We start from the raw sequence: 18,970 nt of genomic DNA, 5'->3' as shown, positions 1-18,970 counted from the left end.
GGATGGATGGATGGATGGATGGATGGATGGATGGATGGATGGATGGACGGACGGACGGACGGACAGATGGACGGATGGACAGATGGATGGACAGATGGGCTGGGAGAACAGTCCATTAGATCACTGGTGAAAGTCAAGAAAAAAATAAAAAAGCCTCCTTATCTAAATCTCAGGAGGGGCAGAAGAAATCTCCATTGAGAAAATAGTGTAGACCATAACAGTGGTCCCTCAATAAACTTAATTATTAATTAAGTGACCGTCAGGGTTATTATCTAAGGACTACACTTATCTTTAGCAGAATTTTTCCTTCCCTCTGTCCTTGAAAATATGACATATACATAAATGTACACACACCATTTCTTTTAGACAACAAAGAAATGCATAGAATGTAGTAACTTGCCTTCAACTGTAATTCACACTGGTGTCAGATACAATGAGAAAAAAATCAAGGATTTTACCCAATCTATACCACAGCAAACAAAATCTAGTCACAATGTCAAGTACAAAAGACAGTTAAAGAAACCAGTTTGGGAGAAAAATCACTGAAACAGAATGAAATTTCAACCACAGAAGTTAATAAAAACAAGCTAAAGAACAATCTAAGAAAAAAATATTGGCAGGGTGAGGAGCAATACCTGCCATTCAGTCTGTTATTGCCCTTGAGAGATTATGGGCCTAGTACTAGCAGATTTTATATTTTTAAACAGCTTTGTTAAGGCATAATTGGTGTACAATAAGCTACCATATTTAACATCTAAAATTTGATGTTTGGAGATATATTTACATCCCTGAATCCATCACCATAATCAGGATAGCAAGCATATCCTCCCCCATTTTTCCCTTATGCTCCTCTGTAACCTCTTTCTTCCACCCTTCTTTGTCCCCATGCAACCACTGATCTGCTTTCTGTCTCTATAAATTGGTTTGCATTTTATCAGATTTTATATAAATTGAAACATACATGTTACATACTCTTTTTAGTCCAGCCTCTTTGATTCAGCATAATTATTCTGAAATTCATCCATGTTGTTGTCTGTATTGGTGGTTAGTTTCTTTTTATTGTGGAGTATAATTCCACTGTGTAGATACATCACAATATGTTAATCCATTCACTTGCTTACGGATATTAAGTGATTGTTGTTTCCCCATTTGGGTTGTTTACAGGTTTGAGCTATTACAAATAAAGCTGCTGTGAGCCTTCATGTAGAAATATTTATATGGTTTAACTTCCCTTGGTTAAATACCTGTGAGTGGAATGGCTAGATTACAAGGTGGATGTATGTTTAACTTTGCAAGAAACTGCCAGTCATTTTTTCAAAGCGGTTTTTACCATTTTATGTACTCACCAGCTGTCAGAGTTCCATTACATTTTCATTAGTGCCTGTTGTTACCTCTTCTAAAGAGTTCACAATTTTGATGAAATTTAATTTACCGTTGTATTCTTTCATGGATCTTTCTTTTGTGTCATAGCTAAGAAATCTTTGCCTAACCCAAGCCTGAAAAGATTTATTCCTCAGTTTTCTTTTAAGAGTTTTATAGTTTTAGTTCTTATACTTAGATCTGTGATCCATTTGGAAATAATTTTTGTGTGAAGTATATACAAAAGCTATATAAAGTTCATTTTTTTTGCATATGGATAGCCAGTTGTTCCACCACCATTTTCTGCAAAGATTACCCTTTCTCCACTGAATTGCCTTGACCCCTTTGTTGAAAATCAGTTTTCAGTATTTGTGTGGACTTTTTTTTGGATTTATTTATAAGTCTTAAAGTATAGTAGTATTAGTCCTCCAACTTTGTTCTTTTTAAAAGTTGTTTCAAATGTTTTAGGTGTTTTGCATTTTCATCTGAACTTTAGAACTAGCTGATCAGTTTCTACAAAAAAGACTTCTTAGGGGGGCGCCTGGGTGGTTCAGTCAGTTAAGTGTCCAACTCTTGATTTCGGCTCAGGTCATGATCTCCGGGTTGTGGGATGGAACCCCACGTGGGGCTCTGCGCTGGGCATGGGGCCTGCTTGAGATTCTCTCTCTCCCTCTCCCCTCTCCCTCTGCCTACCTCCCCACTCCCGCTCATGTACAGAAGTTTTTATTCAGGTTTTCTCTCTCAAAAAAACAAAACAAAACAAAAAAACCCACTTCTTGGATTTTAATTAGGATTGTGCTGAAACTATAGATCAATTTCAGGAAAACTGACATCTTAAAAATATTGAGTTTTCAAACTCATGAAACATGGTATGTCTTCTACTTATTTAAGTTGTCTTTTACTTCTCTCAGTTTGTAGTTTTTCAGTGTACAGGTCTTTCACAAATTTACAAGTTTCACAGGTCTATGCTAAATTTATCCTTAATTTCTTGAGGTCTTTTTAAATTTTAATTTCATACTGTTCACTATTAAGCAGAAATGCAATTGATTTTTTTTTCTTTTTTTTAATGTTTAGTGAGACCTTGGTTACCTCACTTATTCTAGGAGCTTTTTTGTAGCTTCCAGCAGATTTTCTACCTAGAGGACAAAGGCAGTTTTAATTCTTCCTCTCCATTCTGATCCTTTTTATTTCTTTTTCTTTCCTTATTCCCCCAGCTAGAACCTCCAGTACAGTGCTGAATAGAAGTGGTGAGAATAAATATCCTTGTCTTTTCCTTATCTTGGGAGGGGGATAGATATTCAACCTTTTGCTATTAAGTACGATGTTAGTTGGAGGCTCTTCATAGAAGCTGTATATAATGCATGTTGAGGCAGTTCCCTCTACAGCTCATTTGCTGGAAGTTTTTGGTAGGATTGGATATTGGTTTTTGACAAATGTTTTTTCTGCAGCTATTACAAGATTATATGGTTTTTCTTTTTAATTTGTATGATGAATTACATTGAATTTCATGTGTTAACCCCACCCCACATTCCTAGGATAAACCCCATTTGGTCATGATCTGTTATCCTTTTCCTATGCTGTTTTATTTAGTTTGCCAAATTTTTGTTTACAATTTTTACATCAGTGTTCATGAAGGATACTGCTCTGTAGTTTTCTTGTAATATCTGTGTGAGGTTTTGGTGTCAGGGTAATTTTGGCCTCACTGAATGAGTTGGGAGTGTTCCCTCATTTTCAATTTTCTAGAAAAATTTCTGTAGTGATGGTATTATTTCCTTTTTAAATGTTTGGCAAGGGATGCCTGGGTGGCTCAGTTGGTTAAGCATCTGCCTTCGGCTCAGGTCATGATCTCAGGGTCCTGGGATCCAGCCCTGCATCGTGCTTCCTGCTCAGTGGGGAGTCTCCTTCTCCCTCTTCTTCTGCTGCTCCCCATGGTTGTGCTCTCTCTCACGCTTGCTCTCTCTCACTCTGTCTCAAATAAATAAAATCTTTAAAAAAAAATGTTTGTCAGAATTTACCAATTAATCCATCTGGAGCAGAAGTTTTGTTTATAGGAAGCTTTTGAGCAACACATTCAAATTTTTTTTTTTTTTAAAGATTTTATTTATTTATTTGAGAGAGAGAGACTGAGAGAGAGAGAGCACATGAGAGGGGGGAGGGTCAGAGGGAGAAGCAGACTCCCCGCTGAGCAGGGAGCCCGATGCGGGACTCGATCCCGGGACTCCAGGATCATGACCTGAGCCGAAGGCAGTCGCTTAACCAACTGAGCCACCCAGGCGCCCAACACATTCAAATTCTTTAATAGATATAAAGCAGTTCAGGTTTTCTTTCTCTTCTCAGTGAGCTTTGGTAGTTCATGTTTTTCAAGGAATTTATCTCTTCCCTCTAAGTTAATGAATTTTTTGGCATAAAGTTGATGGTATTCTTTTTAATAATAATGTGAACCACTCTTTGTCTACCACGTCCTAAAGAAAAAAAGTGACTGAAAAATATTAAACTTACCCAGTTTGCCGTTCAAGTCTAAAGCCAATAAACATCAAATATACAAAACTTCAGGGAATATAACATCTCTGAGCCCATCTGGGAAAAAAAATTTTTTTTAAGATTTTATGTTTAGGTGATCTCTACACCCAATGTGGGGCTCTAACTCACAACCCTGAAATCAAGAGTCACATGCTTTACTGACTGAGCCAGCCAGGCACCCAGAAAAAAACTTATTTTAAGATAAGTCAGCATGACTCAAAAAGAATCTTGGTAAAAGAAGTAAGAATAAAGGTTAGAACTAATCCTTGATAACTATCATAAATATGACTATAGAACAGAATTAAAATGCTATAAACTTTGATAACGTAAAAGTGACAGTATAAGAAAATGAGGAAGCAAGGGACTAGTGGAAGTATGAGAATCCATATTAACAAAAATTAAATATTAAAAACACCAACTCCTTAAGGTTTTCCTAATCTCTCTTTCTTTATATATGAATGGCAGTCATTTTCTTTCTTTTAGTTCAAGGGAAATCAGTTTAATACTGTTTTCATTAAGAGTGGGATATATAGCATAATCATTTTGTTAATAGAATTATGTCCCTATTTATAGCATTTTTTATGTATGGAGAGAGAGTTTTAGAATGATTTTTACCTGCTGATAATGGAGATTATTTCTTAGGGATAAGACTCTGGCTAAATTTGGGGGTCTTACTGTTTTTTAATTTAATTTAATTTTCTTTAATTTGGGGTTTTAAAAAAATCTTGTTTTGCTTTCCTATGTTGCTAAAATTACTTATAATGAGCCTGTATTCTTTTATGAATTGTCATTTTCTCATTGTTCTAAAAATAAGTATCTTACTCTCAGAATTTGGTGTTCTTAGATTATGGTATAGTTTTGCATTTTGTTCTAATAATAGTAATATTAAACCCTAAAAAACAATATTATGGATAATGTGAAATATTATGCTCCCTCATATTTCAATTTTACCTTTATGTTTTTGTTACAAAATTCAACTTGTTAATCCAGCCTTTTGAGTAATAGTGTCCCATTTGAATCCTCTTTACTGGTAAATTATCAGTCAGAGACACAGAAAGTCCTTTTGATTTTTCAAATAAAAGCAGTTTGAGGGAGGGCGCCTGGGTGGCTCAGTTGGTTAAGCGACTGCCTTCGGCTCAGGTCATGATCCTGGAGTCCCGGGATCGAGTCCCGCATCGGGCTCCCTGCTCGGCAGGGAGCCTGCTTCTCCCTCTGACCCTTCCCCCTCTCATGTGCTCTCTGTCTCTCTCATTCTCTCTGTCTCAAATAAATAAATAAAATCTTTAAAAAAAAAAAAAAAAGCAGTTTGAGGGAACTGGTTACACAGGTATTAGAGAGGCTGTCAAAACAAAAGGGAGAAGGAGGGTTTTAGAGAAGGAAACAGGAAGAATGGGTAATACTTAAGGATCGGAAACTTGTGTTACATCTAGGCCGGTATCCGTAAGCCTAAACCTGCTATTCCGTCGTTAGAGCCACTGTCACTGTTGGTTCTGGGTCTGCCCGAGAGGGGCTGCTTTGATCAGGGATGGTACACACCGTCTAGAAGGTGCTGTTTCTCCCAGCGTTCTGTTCCCACTATTGTTACAGCAGCCACCAGCGTCTGTCAGTCTTCTGCTTTTGACTTCCTCTACTTTCTGATCTCCCACCAGAAGAAAAGTAGAACCTAACAGAAAGCCAACTCACAAAGGAAGTTGTGAGTCTAGCAAGCCTCCTACAAAACTTAGCTGATCACAGGAGGAGGATTGAGGCCCATGACAGCTCAGTTCACATTAAATTAAATTAGTGTATATAGGTAAACCATATATGTTTATAGTTGTAAAAGTTAAGTTTTATGTTTGTAGTCCTTACGAACTTTTAAAACATAGCCAAAATACCTTTTAATCATCAAAATGATTAATAATCCTGTAATTGAGGAAGGAATGGCAGCATGACAAATGTTTATCTGGACACGGTCCTATCCCTAATGGGTATGCGTTAAATAAATATTTTTTTCCCCTCATAATAAGCAGTGGTTGGAAATACTAGAACTTTTGTAAGACTTAAAATGTTGATATATTATTTAGACTGAGAGATGGAATTCAGATATCAGAGAATTTATTAATTCTACTCCACCAACCCACTCAAATACACACCTTTATTATCTCTCTTCCAAAATATGCAAGGGATTAAAATCATTGTTCTAATGTGGAAATACAAAATAATAGTGAACCTCAATTTGTTACCTTTTTCACAACTGCAAGTATACTTTATCCTTCTTAGAGGAAATATATTTTCTTAAGAAACTTCAGTGTACCTAAGTTTAAAAATCATGGTTGGGTTTCTGACTTTTCCATTAAAACTTCAACAGATGGACCATTCTGTTCACATGTATCCATACTTATCCATGGAAGATGATCTTAAAATTTCTTGCTTTGCTTTGGAAACCTATATCTGGCTGTTCTTATATGAATTATACCTGTATGTGTAAATGGTTACATTTGATATACTAGACATTTATGTCTATTCACACTTAAATAATGTGATGTGTCAAGTAGCAAATTCTCTGAGAACCAAGTTTTTAGTAACAGATTTGGTCTGAACACATTGCTTTACCACAGAGGAGGCTCAGTTTCCATGCGTAAACTGTGTGCTTGCTAGATGGATCGGCTTCAGGACAAATTGCTTACAGTGCACAATTTGCAACCATATTTCTGTCCTTAGTTCCTTCCTGTATACAAAAGTCTGGAGTTGCCTATGTCTGGACAAGGAAGGATTTGAGGATATAAACAGTCTTCATATCTGTGATCATCAGTACACAAGAAAGAAAAGCCCAAGAAAAGAGCAAGATTCCTCAAGATTCCCCATGTTTCAGGTCCTTCATCAAGGAGTAGTAGAGACACTAGCTAAATCACAGACCCAACCTATGATGTGAGAGTGATAGTCATTCTCAAATAAAGAAGTATCTGAAAATGGAGTGTCTATGGAACATATCGTTGTTCATTAGTGGAAGAGCCATAAATAAGCTTCATCCATTCAGGTAGAACTGGAATTTAGTCCAGTCTTTTCTTATCCTCTGTCCCCTTTTCTCTGCTAGAAATTTGTCTCTTACGAAGTTGTAATATAATCATGTTGTATGTTCTTATTTTATCTTAGAGTTCTCTTTAAGATTTTATTATTGTGCATGTTTATGTATTTCAGTGGGAGAACTGAAGTCCAGTCAGTTCAGTATGGCAAAGAAAAAGCAAATAAAGAGAGGGTATTTGCAAGGTAAGCCACCTCTATTTCAGTTCTGAATTGTTTTTAAAAGATTAAAATTACTAAAAACCCTTTTTCCAAGTGTGATTACAGAATTATCACATGATCCTTTATTTAATTAAATAATAAGTTATGTTGAGGGAGTAATGAAATAATTTGGCTAGTTTATTCATTCCCTTTTTTTGTTTTTTACATGAGTGAGATAAATCCTGTGCCAAGCATTATAGTTCTGACGAGGCTGAATCAAGTATTATATTATTAGTGTAACATTTTGTTAGAAAGTTCATTTCCTTCATTTTTTAAAACAGTTTTGAAAAACATAATGATTAATTTCATATAGTATTCGGTCCATTTCCATATTTCTTTAAATCACATTGTTAAGAAGTAAGTTTATTTTTTTGGGTGCCATTTAGTTATCTTGATATTTTTAGGAGCTGTTTATAACCAGTTTGCTTTTTAACAAGTGAAATGACATAGTCAGGTTTATGTTTTAGAAAACAGGTTTATGAGCAGTTGATGGAGAATGGGTTAGAAGTAAGGACTCAGTACTAAGAAACCAATTAGAAGGTTATTGCGGTAATCCAAGTGAAAATAACGAAGGCCTGAACTAAAACAGTGGTGATGAAATGGAGACTAGGGAACAAATTTGGGAAACATTTTGTAGGTAGAACTATAAGAAGTTGTTAATCAATTAGATGGAGGTAGTGTTAGAGACAGGAGTATCTGGGAAGACCATCAGATTTGAGTGACATAAAATGGACAAGGGGATGCAGGAAAGAGAACAGATTTGTATTGGAAAAAGGAGTTAAACTGGCACAGGTCTAGTTTGAGACGTGTGAGCAACAGTCTTAACAGGATTATCCAATAAATGAAAGGAGGAAGAATGACCAAATTGGTGGCAGCAAATATTTATCGAAGACCTACTCTACTGAGCATTGTGTCAGGCTCTGGGAATACAGTGAAGAACAAAATACACAACTTAGTCCCATGGAGCTTAAATTCTGCTTGGTGCAACAGATATCTGATGTAAGTAAAGGACTGAGGCAGCACAAGGCCATGGAGCTGGAGCCCACTTGTCATGTTGGAGGAAGAGTAGGCAGGCCAGTAATGGGCCAGAAAGAATAAGGCAGCGCTAGAGAAAGTGGTTAGAGAGGAAGATAGGTAGCAGCCAGAACTTGAATGACCCCATGTTAGAAATGGTAAGGACTTTGGATTTAAGGGCTGAGATCCTCCCTTCCTGGAAGGAGTATAAACTGACTTGTCATTTTTAACAACCTGGAAGTTTACAGTGGTAAACTGAAATATTTACAAATACCATGATTTCTAGGATTTGCTTCAGAATAATTGGGGTGAGAGGGTTCAAGTAAATGGTAGGGAGGAAACAAGATTGACCATGATGATGATTGTTGAACCTGGGTCCTGAGTGCAGTGTTTATTAAACTATTCTCTATACTTTTATGTTTGAAATGTTCCATAATAAAATATGGGAGTGGGTGGGGGATCAGTCTGGCTGCTGTGATGGAATCAACTGTATGGGGATGTGAGTGGACAGAAGATAGCCAGTGTATCTAATAGTGGCTAACATTTATTTTGTATTTATCTGTGCCAGGCAATTTTTGTGTATGATCTCACAATACCCATAATTCAGTGAGGTAAATTCCATTACAGGTGAGAAAACTGAGCACAGCGCATTTGAATAATTTAACTGAGATAGTAAGGGATGTAGCAGGATTCTCATGCAGGCCTCCCAGTTCTTACCCACACTTTTAACCTCTACAGAATAGTTCTTGCTGTTCTGCATGAGATAGGTGAACGCTTGGCTGCCTTCCTGTCTCAGAGCTGTGAAGAATGACTTCCTTTATTGTCTGTCTCCCCCACTAGAATGTAGGCTCTATGAGGGCAGGAGTTTTGTCTGTTTTATTCACTGCACTGGCCCCAGCTCTTGTAGTAATATGTGCGGTATGGTAGATGTGTTTTAAATGAAGCAGTGTTTTTTCAGTGGAAATGGCTTACAGAGAATAAGTCCTTAAATTAAAAAGTTCATCTGCTTGGTGTCTGCTGCCATTGGAGGCATAAAAAATTAATTATAGAATTTTGCTTTTGGTTTTACTTTAATTTTTTGCTCTTAGTCTTCATCAAAAAGACCTTCCTGTTTTGTGTTTCTTGAGTAAAAGGAGTTTTTGTTTTTCTCTTTTTTCTCTCCAGAAGGAGAAATTGCTTTATTGTTTGTTCTACTTATATAAGTGATACTTCATTATTTTTTTAAAATCCCAACATGCCAATACTTATGTAGCTGGGAAGATAACTATGATCACAAAGATGGCTCTCTCAGGGAGAGGCTTATAAATTGCACTCAGGTCATTCTGACTCCTGTGATTTCCCCAAACATGGGAAACCCAACTGGGTTCAAGGTTTCCCTGTTTAAAAAGGGAAAAATTCCAACATGCCAAATAGTATAAAGAAAAATCATAACCCAACATGATTATTTTTAAAAAATTGGGGGGGCACCTGCGTGGCTCAGTTGGTTAAGTGTCTGACTCTTGATTTCGTCTCAGGTAATGATCTCAGGGTCCTGAGATATGGAGCCCCACTTTGGGCTCTGCACTGGGCGTGGAATCTGCTTAAGATTCTTTCCCTCCCTCACCCCTCTCCCCCCTTAAAAAATTGGTACTTACTATTCATTACTATTACTATATTTTGCCATGTATATCCTCACAGAGATGTGTGTGTGTGTATATATATTTATTTCATTTAAAAATTATTTCATACTTTTTATTGCTTATTTTTTCACTTAATGTATTCTAGGCATTTTCTTTTATATTGAAAAATCTAGTCATTTATGTCAGTAAATCTTTAAACAGTTAAATCCTTTTATCCTAAACTGTAGATTTAACTTTATGATTCTTCCTTTTAACCTGTCACTTCCTTGCCTCCGGAGTTGGAGTCACTGCTAAAACTATCTGACTCTTTGCCAGTACTATATGCCTTGAATGCTTGTAAAGATAAATAATAAAGGCTTTTTTTTTTTTTTAAAGATTTTGTTTATTTATTTGACAAAGAGAGAGACAAGCAGGGGGAGGGGAGAGGGAGAAGCAGGCTTCCCGCAGAGCAGGGAGCCCGATGTAGGGCTCGATCCCAGGACCCTGAGATCATGACCTGAGCCGAAGGCAGACGCTTAATGACTGAGCCACCCAGGCGCCCTAATAAAGGCTATTTCAAGTTCCTTGGAGTAAGGACATTTGAAACAAAAAATTAATCAAAATGTGTTTGAATGATAAAATTTACGTGCATTGTTTTTCTTCATTCCTGGCTTAGCCTCATCCTCATTTGTCTATGAATAATCTGTCCAAAAGGAAGACTGTCAGTGACAATGCCTTGAGGGATTTAGCTGGTCAGGGCTAGATAGCATTTTGCTGTGATAAACTTACTTGAATTTGAATGATATAAATCGTCTCAACATTTGTTCACAATTCTGAATTTGATTTATTGTTATGTCTTGTTTTTAGATTTATGAAGGAAATATTGTCATTTCTCTATTAAATATAAACCTTAGTGTCATATTAATGGTTATTTGGTTACTTGATTATTAGGGAAGGGAGGAAAGAAAAAAATTAAGAACAGAGATGCCTACTCTAATAGACATGGCTACTGAAATCATTCAGATCTTCCCTCTTTCTTAGATACCCTTGTTTCCAGTTAGAAAGTGCTAAGCACCTGTAGGAAGGTAAAATATACAGAAAGTGTTTTTGAAATTCTTTTCCTTGAAATTTCTCAAGAATGAAATAATTTACTTCCTCTTAACTTTGTTGTTTTAATATAAAAGGTATTCAAGTACTTAGTACTACACTTTATTTGTATCATTTCTTTCAGACTTGTTAAAATCAAAATCAATATTTTTCTGATTCTTTTCTGTTAAAAATGCATCTAACAAAATACTTAGCTTTTTTCTTCTTTTCCTAACAAGCTTAAAGTTTTTTTCTTGCTTGATATTTATAAAAATAGTGAACATGAGGGGCGCCTGGGTGGCTCAGTCGTTAAGTGCCTGCCTTTGGCTCAGGTCATGATCCAGGGGTCCTGGGATCGAGCCCCACATTGGGCTTCCTGCTCCATGGGAGACCTGCTTCTCCCTCTCCCACTCCCCCTGCTTGTGTTCCCTCTCTCGCTGTGTCTCTCTCTATCAAATAAATAAATAAAATCTTTTTAAAAAAAATATAGTGAACGTGATTTGATAATTAGTTCCACTGTAGTATGACATCCTAATATGAACACCAAATTATAGATGTATTTATTAATGTTAATATCCCATGCAAATTACTTTATAAGTTTTAGTGTTTTAATATTTTGATCATATGTGACCTTGAGAAATATTCACAATTATACCTGCATCTTAGTTCTTCATTTTGTATATGCATTATTAAAATGAGAAATTGTTTAATAGGTTATTTTATAAAACAAATATTAACGAATAGTAGGCTAAAATTCCAATATGAGAAGCCTCAAATAACTGTCCCAATTCTTTTGTTATGTGGAATTCCGTGAATCCTCCTCTGAATAAGAAGTCATCAACAGGGATAAAGTTGCATTTAATGGTATTGTTTTAATGATCTTGCCATCTCCAAAAGACTTAAGCTTCTCTGGGGTTGTTTTTGTAATATATCACAATCTTGTGATGACCTGAGACCTGATGCATATCTACCAAAATACTCCCATGGTTTTAGCAATTGTTGAGTTATTCTGTTAAATTATTAGAGAATTCTAGAGTTCTTGTCCACTTCTTAGAATTTTAATTGGTGGTATATAGATATAAAGGGTTTCTTCTTAAAGTTTCAATGTAAGATGGTGTTTTCAGCAATAATAAATAAATAATTTTTTCCCCCAGTATGTCTCCTCTTTGAATTGCTTTCACACTTTTTCAATTGTTGTATAAAATCTAAGAAGAAAAGCAAAAGAATGTTCACATGCAACAGAAGAATACAGTGCCATGGTCAGAAAATATATTTACCACATTGCAAACACTCTGATGAAGTGTGGTATTTTTTTCTCTGAAATTTCCACATTCAACAGGAAACATAGACAGCAAGCTTGAGTGGGTGGGTCTCTGAGGTTAAAGCTGTTAATAAAACACTTGAAATTTAGTTTTAAAAAACGCAGAGCATTTCCAACCATGTTTAGTTTATTAACAACAGTAAAGTGTTCTGATGCTCTATACTGGGTGAGTATAGCTAGATTTTTTCCTCCTTCAAATGATTTTTTCCCTCTCTTTGAAAACGTAAGTAGTTGATCTATGATTATGAACTCCTGCAGTTTACATTTAGTAGTCTAATATATGGGAAAGAATAGCTTGTTAACTTTGAGAATTGGCTAATAGAAGAGCAGTAAATGCTAAGGTTTCTTTTAGTACTCTTCATTTTAAAAATCAAATGCATGAAATATTCTTTTTTTTCCATCTTATTGTGACTAAAGGAATATGAGTTTGTACAGCAATTTTGGGATGTTGGGCTAAATGGTGTCCTGATTGTCTTCAAGTAGGAAAACCCTATAATTTGAACTCATGATATGGGAAATGTTCATCCTTATATTACTTTGAATTCATTTATGAAAAATGAGATCTGAGCCAGTGCTTTTTTTTTTTTTTTTTTTAATCAATAGCATTACATCTGTTTTAGGAAATGATGTTCTTAAATTAAGGAGATGTCATTCGGCCAAACTAAAAAAAGGTTTTGGCTATGAATACCCAAAATAATGGGGCACTTGTGTGGTTTGGATTCATAAGTAATTTAAGATACTTGTGGTTTAATTAATAGACTAAAATATTGCACTGAAAATTTAGATACTCATAAATCATAAAATGCAGGAGGTAGGGAAGGACCTAGGGTCATACATTGTACTGGTAAATTTAGATATTTAGACATAGATACTTACATGCTTTGTCTCATGAAAGGTCAAAACTAGTACTGTCTACTTATCATTATTTTAATGCTTCGTACTATGTCTATAAATTTTATTGAGTATTCTTGGTGTTACCGTGCTTTTTAGTCCAGTCAATTTCTATGTGCTTCAGTGAATTTATTAGTGAAATATAAAACTATCAGCTTACAAGATTATTTATTATGTGTTTTTATGTAAGTAGTGTAATTCCTTATATTAACCTTCATATTAACTCTTCATGTCAAAAAGTAGATGTCATACGTTTTCCATGAATTTTGGCCACTATAGGAATTTGAATATTTTTTAATATTCTACAAAGGTCCGTATCTTTTCTGAAAAGATTACTTAGTTCTCATCTTCATCACTGTGGTAGCTGACAATATATAGATAGGTAATAAAACGTAGTCTTCTACTCCTTACCACAAGACAGAATGTTAACCCAGATGTTTTTTTAAAAAACAAAACAATCCACTAGCCTACTACTATATGTAAAATGTAAAAAATTATAATATACATAATTATCATTTTCACCCCATCCTCTATTAAGGTAGAGGATCAGGGTGTAGATTTAAGGGTATTTAGAAGATAATATGCTGGCAATTGTTTAATACATCACAAGATGAGCTAAAGTTTCAGAAACTCTGGAATAGGCAATATTTATAATGTTGCTATAAATGAGGTAACTTGGTAGCCAGCTACTCCTTTGCTTTTTTCCTTTCTTTTTCTCCTCTTCCCTATTTTCTCTTAAGTATGTCTTAAGATATACTCTTAGCATGTCTTTCCTTCCTTCTTCATACAAAGCAGATTTAATTTCTTAGGAAATTATGGGGTAAATAGCCACTAAATGCATTAATTTCTTTTAAGTAAACTATGTTTACTCATCTAGAATATGATCTATTAAGACAAATTCTAAGATTTGGTTTATAGTTGAGGGTATAAAAATAAAAATTTTTACATATCAAATTATTTCTGCAGATCCCCAAGTAAGCCCTTGGCACGGAAATTAATGGATTGGGAAGTGGTAAGCAGAAATTCAATATCTGATGACAGGTTAGAAACACAAAGCCTTCCATCACGATCTCCACCTGGAACTCCTAATCAGTAAGTACAGACTGACTGTAGACTTGCCTGAAGATCAAAATACGTAAATCTTTACATTTAAATATCTTAGTCAAACATGATTTTTGTTGCTCCAGAGCATTATTTCCGCATAGCCTGAAGCTTACTGCATAAGTGGCATGGAAAAGTCTCATCGAATGAGGGAGTAGAACATTGAACAAGGATGCTCACTTTCCTGTACAGAGTGGGTGTCTAGCCAATAAATCAAGATCTATTAGTAATAGAGTTAAAATCTGGAAATGTGGTTGTTACTGACATAATCCTTTTTCATGTGGCTCTCCAGAGTTCCTAGGGAAGCATATATTGTTTGAAAATGCTAAATGATTGTGATCATCTTACCTAACCTCCTACCCCAACTGTTCCACCACTTTCTTTGGTCTGGAAAAAGGGGTTTCCAACATAAGTTCCCACAGGCTTAGCCTTATCTGTGCTAAGAAGCCTATATTACTCACCACTTACTGTTTATGTACTTCATTCTAGTATTTCTCATAAAAACTGTGGTTTGGTATAGATAATAATAAGATAATCAACTTGTACTGGCTGAAGATGTTAATTTTATAATGTATTAACAAATATATTGTGTATAATATATGTATGTAATTAAATAATGATAAACAGATGTCAGTGTATTCATAGACTTTGTTCACCCAAAAGGTTGAATACAAAATATTTGAGTTTTGGTATGGAATATAATATTTGAAGTAGTCTAACTTCAGAAGTATTTTAAACACATTAATATCCAATAAGTGTGTACTACATTCTACTTTTTTAAAAGATTTTTATTTATTTATTTTAGAGAGCACAAGCAGGGGAAGGAGCAGCGGGAGAGGGACAAAGTAGACTCAGGGCTGGACAAGTAGACTCAGCACTGAGCACAGAGCCTGATGTGAGGCTTGATCCCATGACACCGAGATCACAATCTGAGCTGAAATGAAGAGTTGGACACCCAGCCAACTGACCCACCCAGGTGCCCCTGTACTAAATTCTAAAAGTTGTGTCACCAGTGGGTGTTTTTCAGCCCAAGAATAAACTTTTACCATAACAAAAGTAAAGTTTGGTTTAGAGATCATTACCTCATACCTATGTGTCTTCCTAGCTGCTAAGCTGCTAAAAAAGATAGACTCACAAGTTTTTCTCTTACTAATTGCAGATTGCTAAATCATTTTTCTTTATAAAATACTGCATATATTTGGAGGTTAATCAACTATTTGAAGAAAACCCAGAACCATCTTTTTTGGTCCATTTTCCAGCCACCCATTTCTCCATTTGTTACTAGTACCACTAAATAATTAGAGCAGATTACAGAAGACAGAGGAAAGATGATTGAGTTAATTAATTAGCAGTAGCTCTGATTAAATTTCCTAGGTGATGAAACAGTTTTAGATATGATCTGAAAAGTTTTTTTTCTCAATCCTAAAGAGACAATATAGTGTGATGGTTAAGAGCATGGGCCCTGGAATCACTGAAAGTTTGAACTTTGAGCAAGTTAATTAATCTCTTTGTCCCATTTTCCTCATCTACGAATTATAATAAGTGTCTTTCTTGTAGTATTGTTACAAGGGTTAAATGAGGTGATATATATAAAATGCTTAGAACAATGCCTAGCTCATAATAAGTGTTCAAATGTTAGCTGTCATAATTAATAATAATGAAAATAATAATTCATGTGACTGTCACTTATGTGGATGGAAATATGTTATACATTATTTATTTTTAGGAATTTTAAGAAGTCCCATAAATAAAAACTTTTATAAGGATTAAAAAAGAACACACACCAGAGATATTTCTGAATTATTTATCCTCTCCCTTTACTTTATACAGGTATACCTTGGAGATATTGCAGATTTGGTTCCAGACCACTGCAATGAAGCAAGTCACTGAATTGCTTCTATTTCTTGGTACATGTAGAAGTTATATTTACACTCTGCTGTATTCTATTAAATGTGCAACAGCAATGTGTAAAAAATCAGTGTGCATGCTTTAATTAAAAACACTTTATTACTAAAAATGCTAACTACCATCTAAGCTTTCAGTGAGTCATAATCACTGATCACAGATTATTGTAACAAAAACAGTAATGATAAAGTCTGAAATAATGCAAGAATTACCAAAATGTGACAGAGACATGAAGTGAACAAATGCTGTTGGAGAAATGGCACCCAATAGACCTGCTCCATGCAGAGTAACTGCAAACCTTCAAAACCTTTTTTAAAAAAAGAAGAGGGACGGCTGGGTGGCTCAGTCAGTTGGGTGTCTGATTCTTGATTTTGGCCCAGGTCATGATCTCGGGGTTGTAGTATCAAGCCCCGCATCAGGCTCTGCACTCTCTGGGGAGTCTGCTTGAGATTCTTTCCCTCTGCCCCTCCCCTGCTCATGCACTCTCTCTCATTCTCTGTCTCTCTGAAAGAAATAAATCTTTTAAAAAGAAGAAGAAGCAATAAAGCAAAGTGCGATAAAATGAGGTATAAATGCTCTAATCCTATAAATGCTGATTAAGACACTAAGTTGTAGTGACTAAAGCCTTCAGACATTAAGGTTGGTAGATATAATAGATTGAACAGGTAAAACCCTTGTGGCAGATCACTGACTGTAGTTCAGATCTTAGACTTCACTTCCTGTTTGGTATTCTTTCTGTTTGAATCATACTATCTTTGTCAGAGATTTTGCTTAGTGTGGTTAGTGTTAAAACATATACCCACTTTCTAATGTAATCAAGTAAGTAAGAAACTGGAAAAAGTTGAATTAAACCACATTTTCACTCAATTTTTCTTCCTCTTTATGTAGTCGAAATTCTGCATTCACACAAGAGGGAACCCGGTTACGACCATCTTCAGTTGGTCATTTGGTAGACCATGTGGTTCACACTTCCCCAAGTGAAGTATTTGTGAATCACAGATCTCCATCTTCAACACAAGCTAATAGCATCGTTCTGGAATCATCACCGTAAGACCTTTTTCATTAGCTTCCTTCTTATAAATAATAATGCCAGGGCGCCTGGGTGGCTCAGTTGGTTAAGCGACTGCCTTCGGCTCAGGTCATGATCCTGGACTCCTGGGATCGAGTCCCGCATTGGGCTCCCTGCTCAGTGGGGAGTCTGCTTCTCCCTCTGACCCTCCCCTCTCTCGTGCTCTCTCTCTCTCTCTCTCATCCTCTCTCTCTCAAATAAAATCTTTAAAAAATAATAATAATAATAATGCCCCAGATTGTTTCATTTGAAATAATCTGGGAAGTTAGGGTATTTGATAGAAGCATTTATTTATGCAGGGTTTTAAAACTTTTATGTATTTGTAAATGTGCTTATTTATTCCTGAGAGTTCTTTGTATTCACCTCCCAACCCTCCCCACCCCCCCCCCCAAAAAAAACCCTCTTATTTTGTTGACTTAGTATGTTCTTAAACCTTTAGTTTCTACAGATAATGTAGCACTGTGGTCAAGCAGTAAAATACTAAAAGGTAGAGTTTTCTTAATATTTTTCAGGAAGGGAACCATAAGAATGAATAGACAATGTGGGAAAAATTAAGTAGCAAAGGAGAACTAAGTAAGATGACCATCATACTGAAAATAATCTTTTTTAAAATTCGTTCCTACCTCATATTACATACTGGTATATAAATTCAGCTTCATAATTCAGTATTTATACCCCATCAGTTTAATGCACAACATGCTTACCCTCACAATAACATGCAATGTCTTGATTTATTGGTTTATATAATGCAGTTAGTCCATATGCAATAAAAACAGTGTGAGAATTAGGGGAAAAAGGGGCGCCTGGGTGGCTCAGTCGGTTAAGCGACTGCCTTCGGCTCAGGTCATGATCCTGGAGTCCCGGGATCGAGTCCCGCATCGGGCTCCCTGCTCGGCGGGGAGTCTGCTTCTCCCTCTGCCCCTCCCCCCTCTCATGTGCTCTCTCTCTCTCTCTCATTCTGTCTCAAATAAATAAATAAAATCTTTTTTTTTTTGAAAGATTTTATTTATTTGAGAGAGAGAGTGAGAGAAAGAGCACAAGAGGGGGGAGCGGGAGAGGGAGAAGCAGACTCCCTGCTGAGCAGGGAGCCCGATGCGGGACTCGATCCTGGGACTCCAGGATCATGACCTGAGCCGAAGGCAGTCGCTTAACCAACTGAGCCACCCAGGCGCCCTAAATAAATAAAATCTTAAAAAAAAAAAAAGAATTAGGGGAAAAAAGTAAAATTCTTTATAAGGTACATAGATAAGTAAAAAGATTAATGTTGAGAAGAAGGAAGGGGGTATAGGATGTAGTGACTGTGATCAGGGCTGAAGAAAGAAGGGGTCTGAGAGTGATGGGTGGAAGAGTAGATGGACTGATTAGCAAAGCAGGTAGGTATAGGGGCTTCAGAACCATGTGACAAGATATAGAGGAGGTGTGGTTGTCCTCACTATAGGGCCAGCCAAGGAAGACTGGCTAAGCTATTAAGACAAGTGGAATTTTAGTCTCAGTAACATATCTTGGTAAAACAATTTGATTGTGTGTGTGCAGTAAAAAGGGTGGAGGAGTAGGAAGGACACATACTACACAGTGACACATGTGGAGAATGAGTTGACAGGAGACAAGGCTGGTGGAGATTTAATTTTTTTAAAGATTTATTTGTCAGAGAGGGAGCGCTCGCTTGCTCACAAGCAGGGGGAGTGGCAGGCAGAGGGAGAGCTGAGCAAGGAGCAGGAAGCGGGACTCAGTCCCAGGACCCTGGGATCATGATCTTAGCCAAAGGCAGACGCTTAACCAACTGAGCCACCCAGGCATCCCTAATTTTTGATTACTTTAAAAATTATCATTGTATACTTTGATTTT

The 18,970-nt window shown here is 36.1% G+C and overlaps 1 protein-coding gene and 1 pseudogene across 1 annotated transcript in view; both read left to right on the top strand.

Annotated features, from left to right (window-relative positions):
• PTPN4 (protein tyrosine phosphatase non-receptor type 4) overlaps window positions 1-18,970 on the top strand; it is a 221,241-nt gene that overhangs the window by 159,749 nt on the left and 42,522 nt on the right. The window contains exons 13-15 of the mRNA XM_044913261.1: window positions 7,057-7,125; window positions 14,017-14,142; window positions 16,945-17,103. Coding sequence (XP_044769196.1) covers window positions 7,057-7,125; window positions 14,017-14,142; window positions 16,945-17,103 — 354 coding nt within the window. The remainder of the gene's footprint in view (window positions 1-7,056; window positions 7,126-14,016; window positions 14,143-16,944; window positions 17,104-18,970) is intronic.
• Window positions 9,395-9,521, top strand: LOC123324515 (annotated as a pseudogene).

This window comes from Neomonachus schauinslandi, chromosome 3 (genome assembly GCF_002201575.2).
Source record: "Neomonachus schauinslandi chromosome 3, ASM220157v2, whole genome shotgun sequence".
Lineage (NCBI taxonomy): Eukaryota > Metazoa > Chordata > Mammalia > Carnivora > Phocidae > Neomonachus > Neomonachus schauinslandi.
The sequence above is the reverse complement of the archived record's forward strand: the minus strand, read 5'-3'. Positions and strand labels throughout refer to the sequence as shown.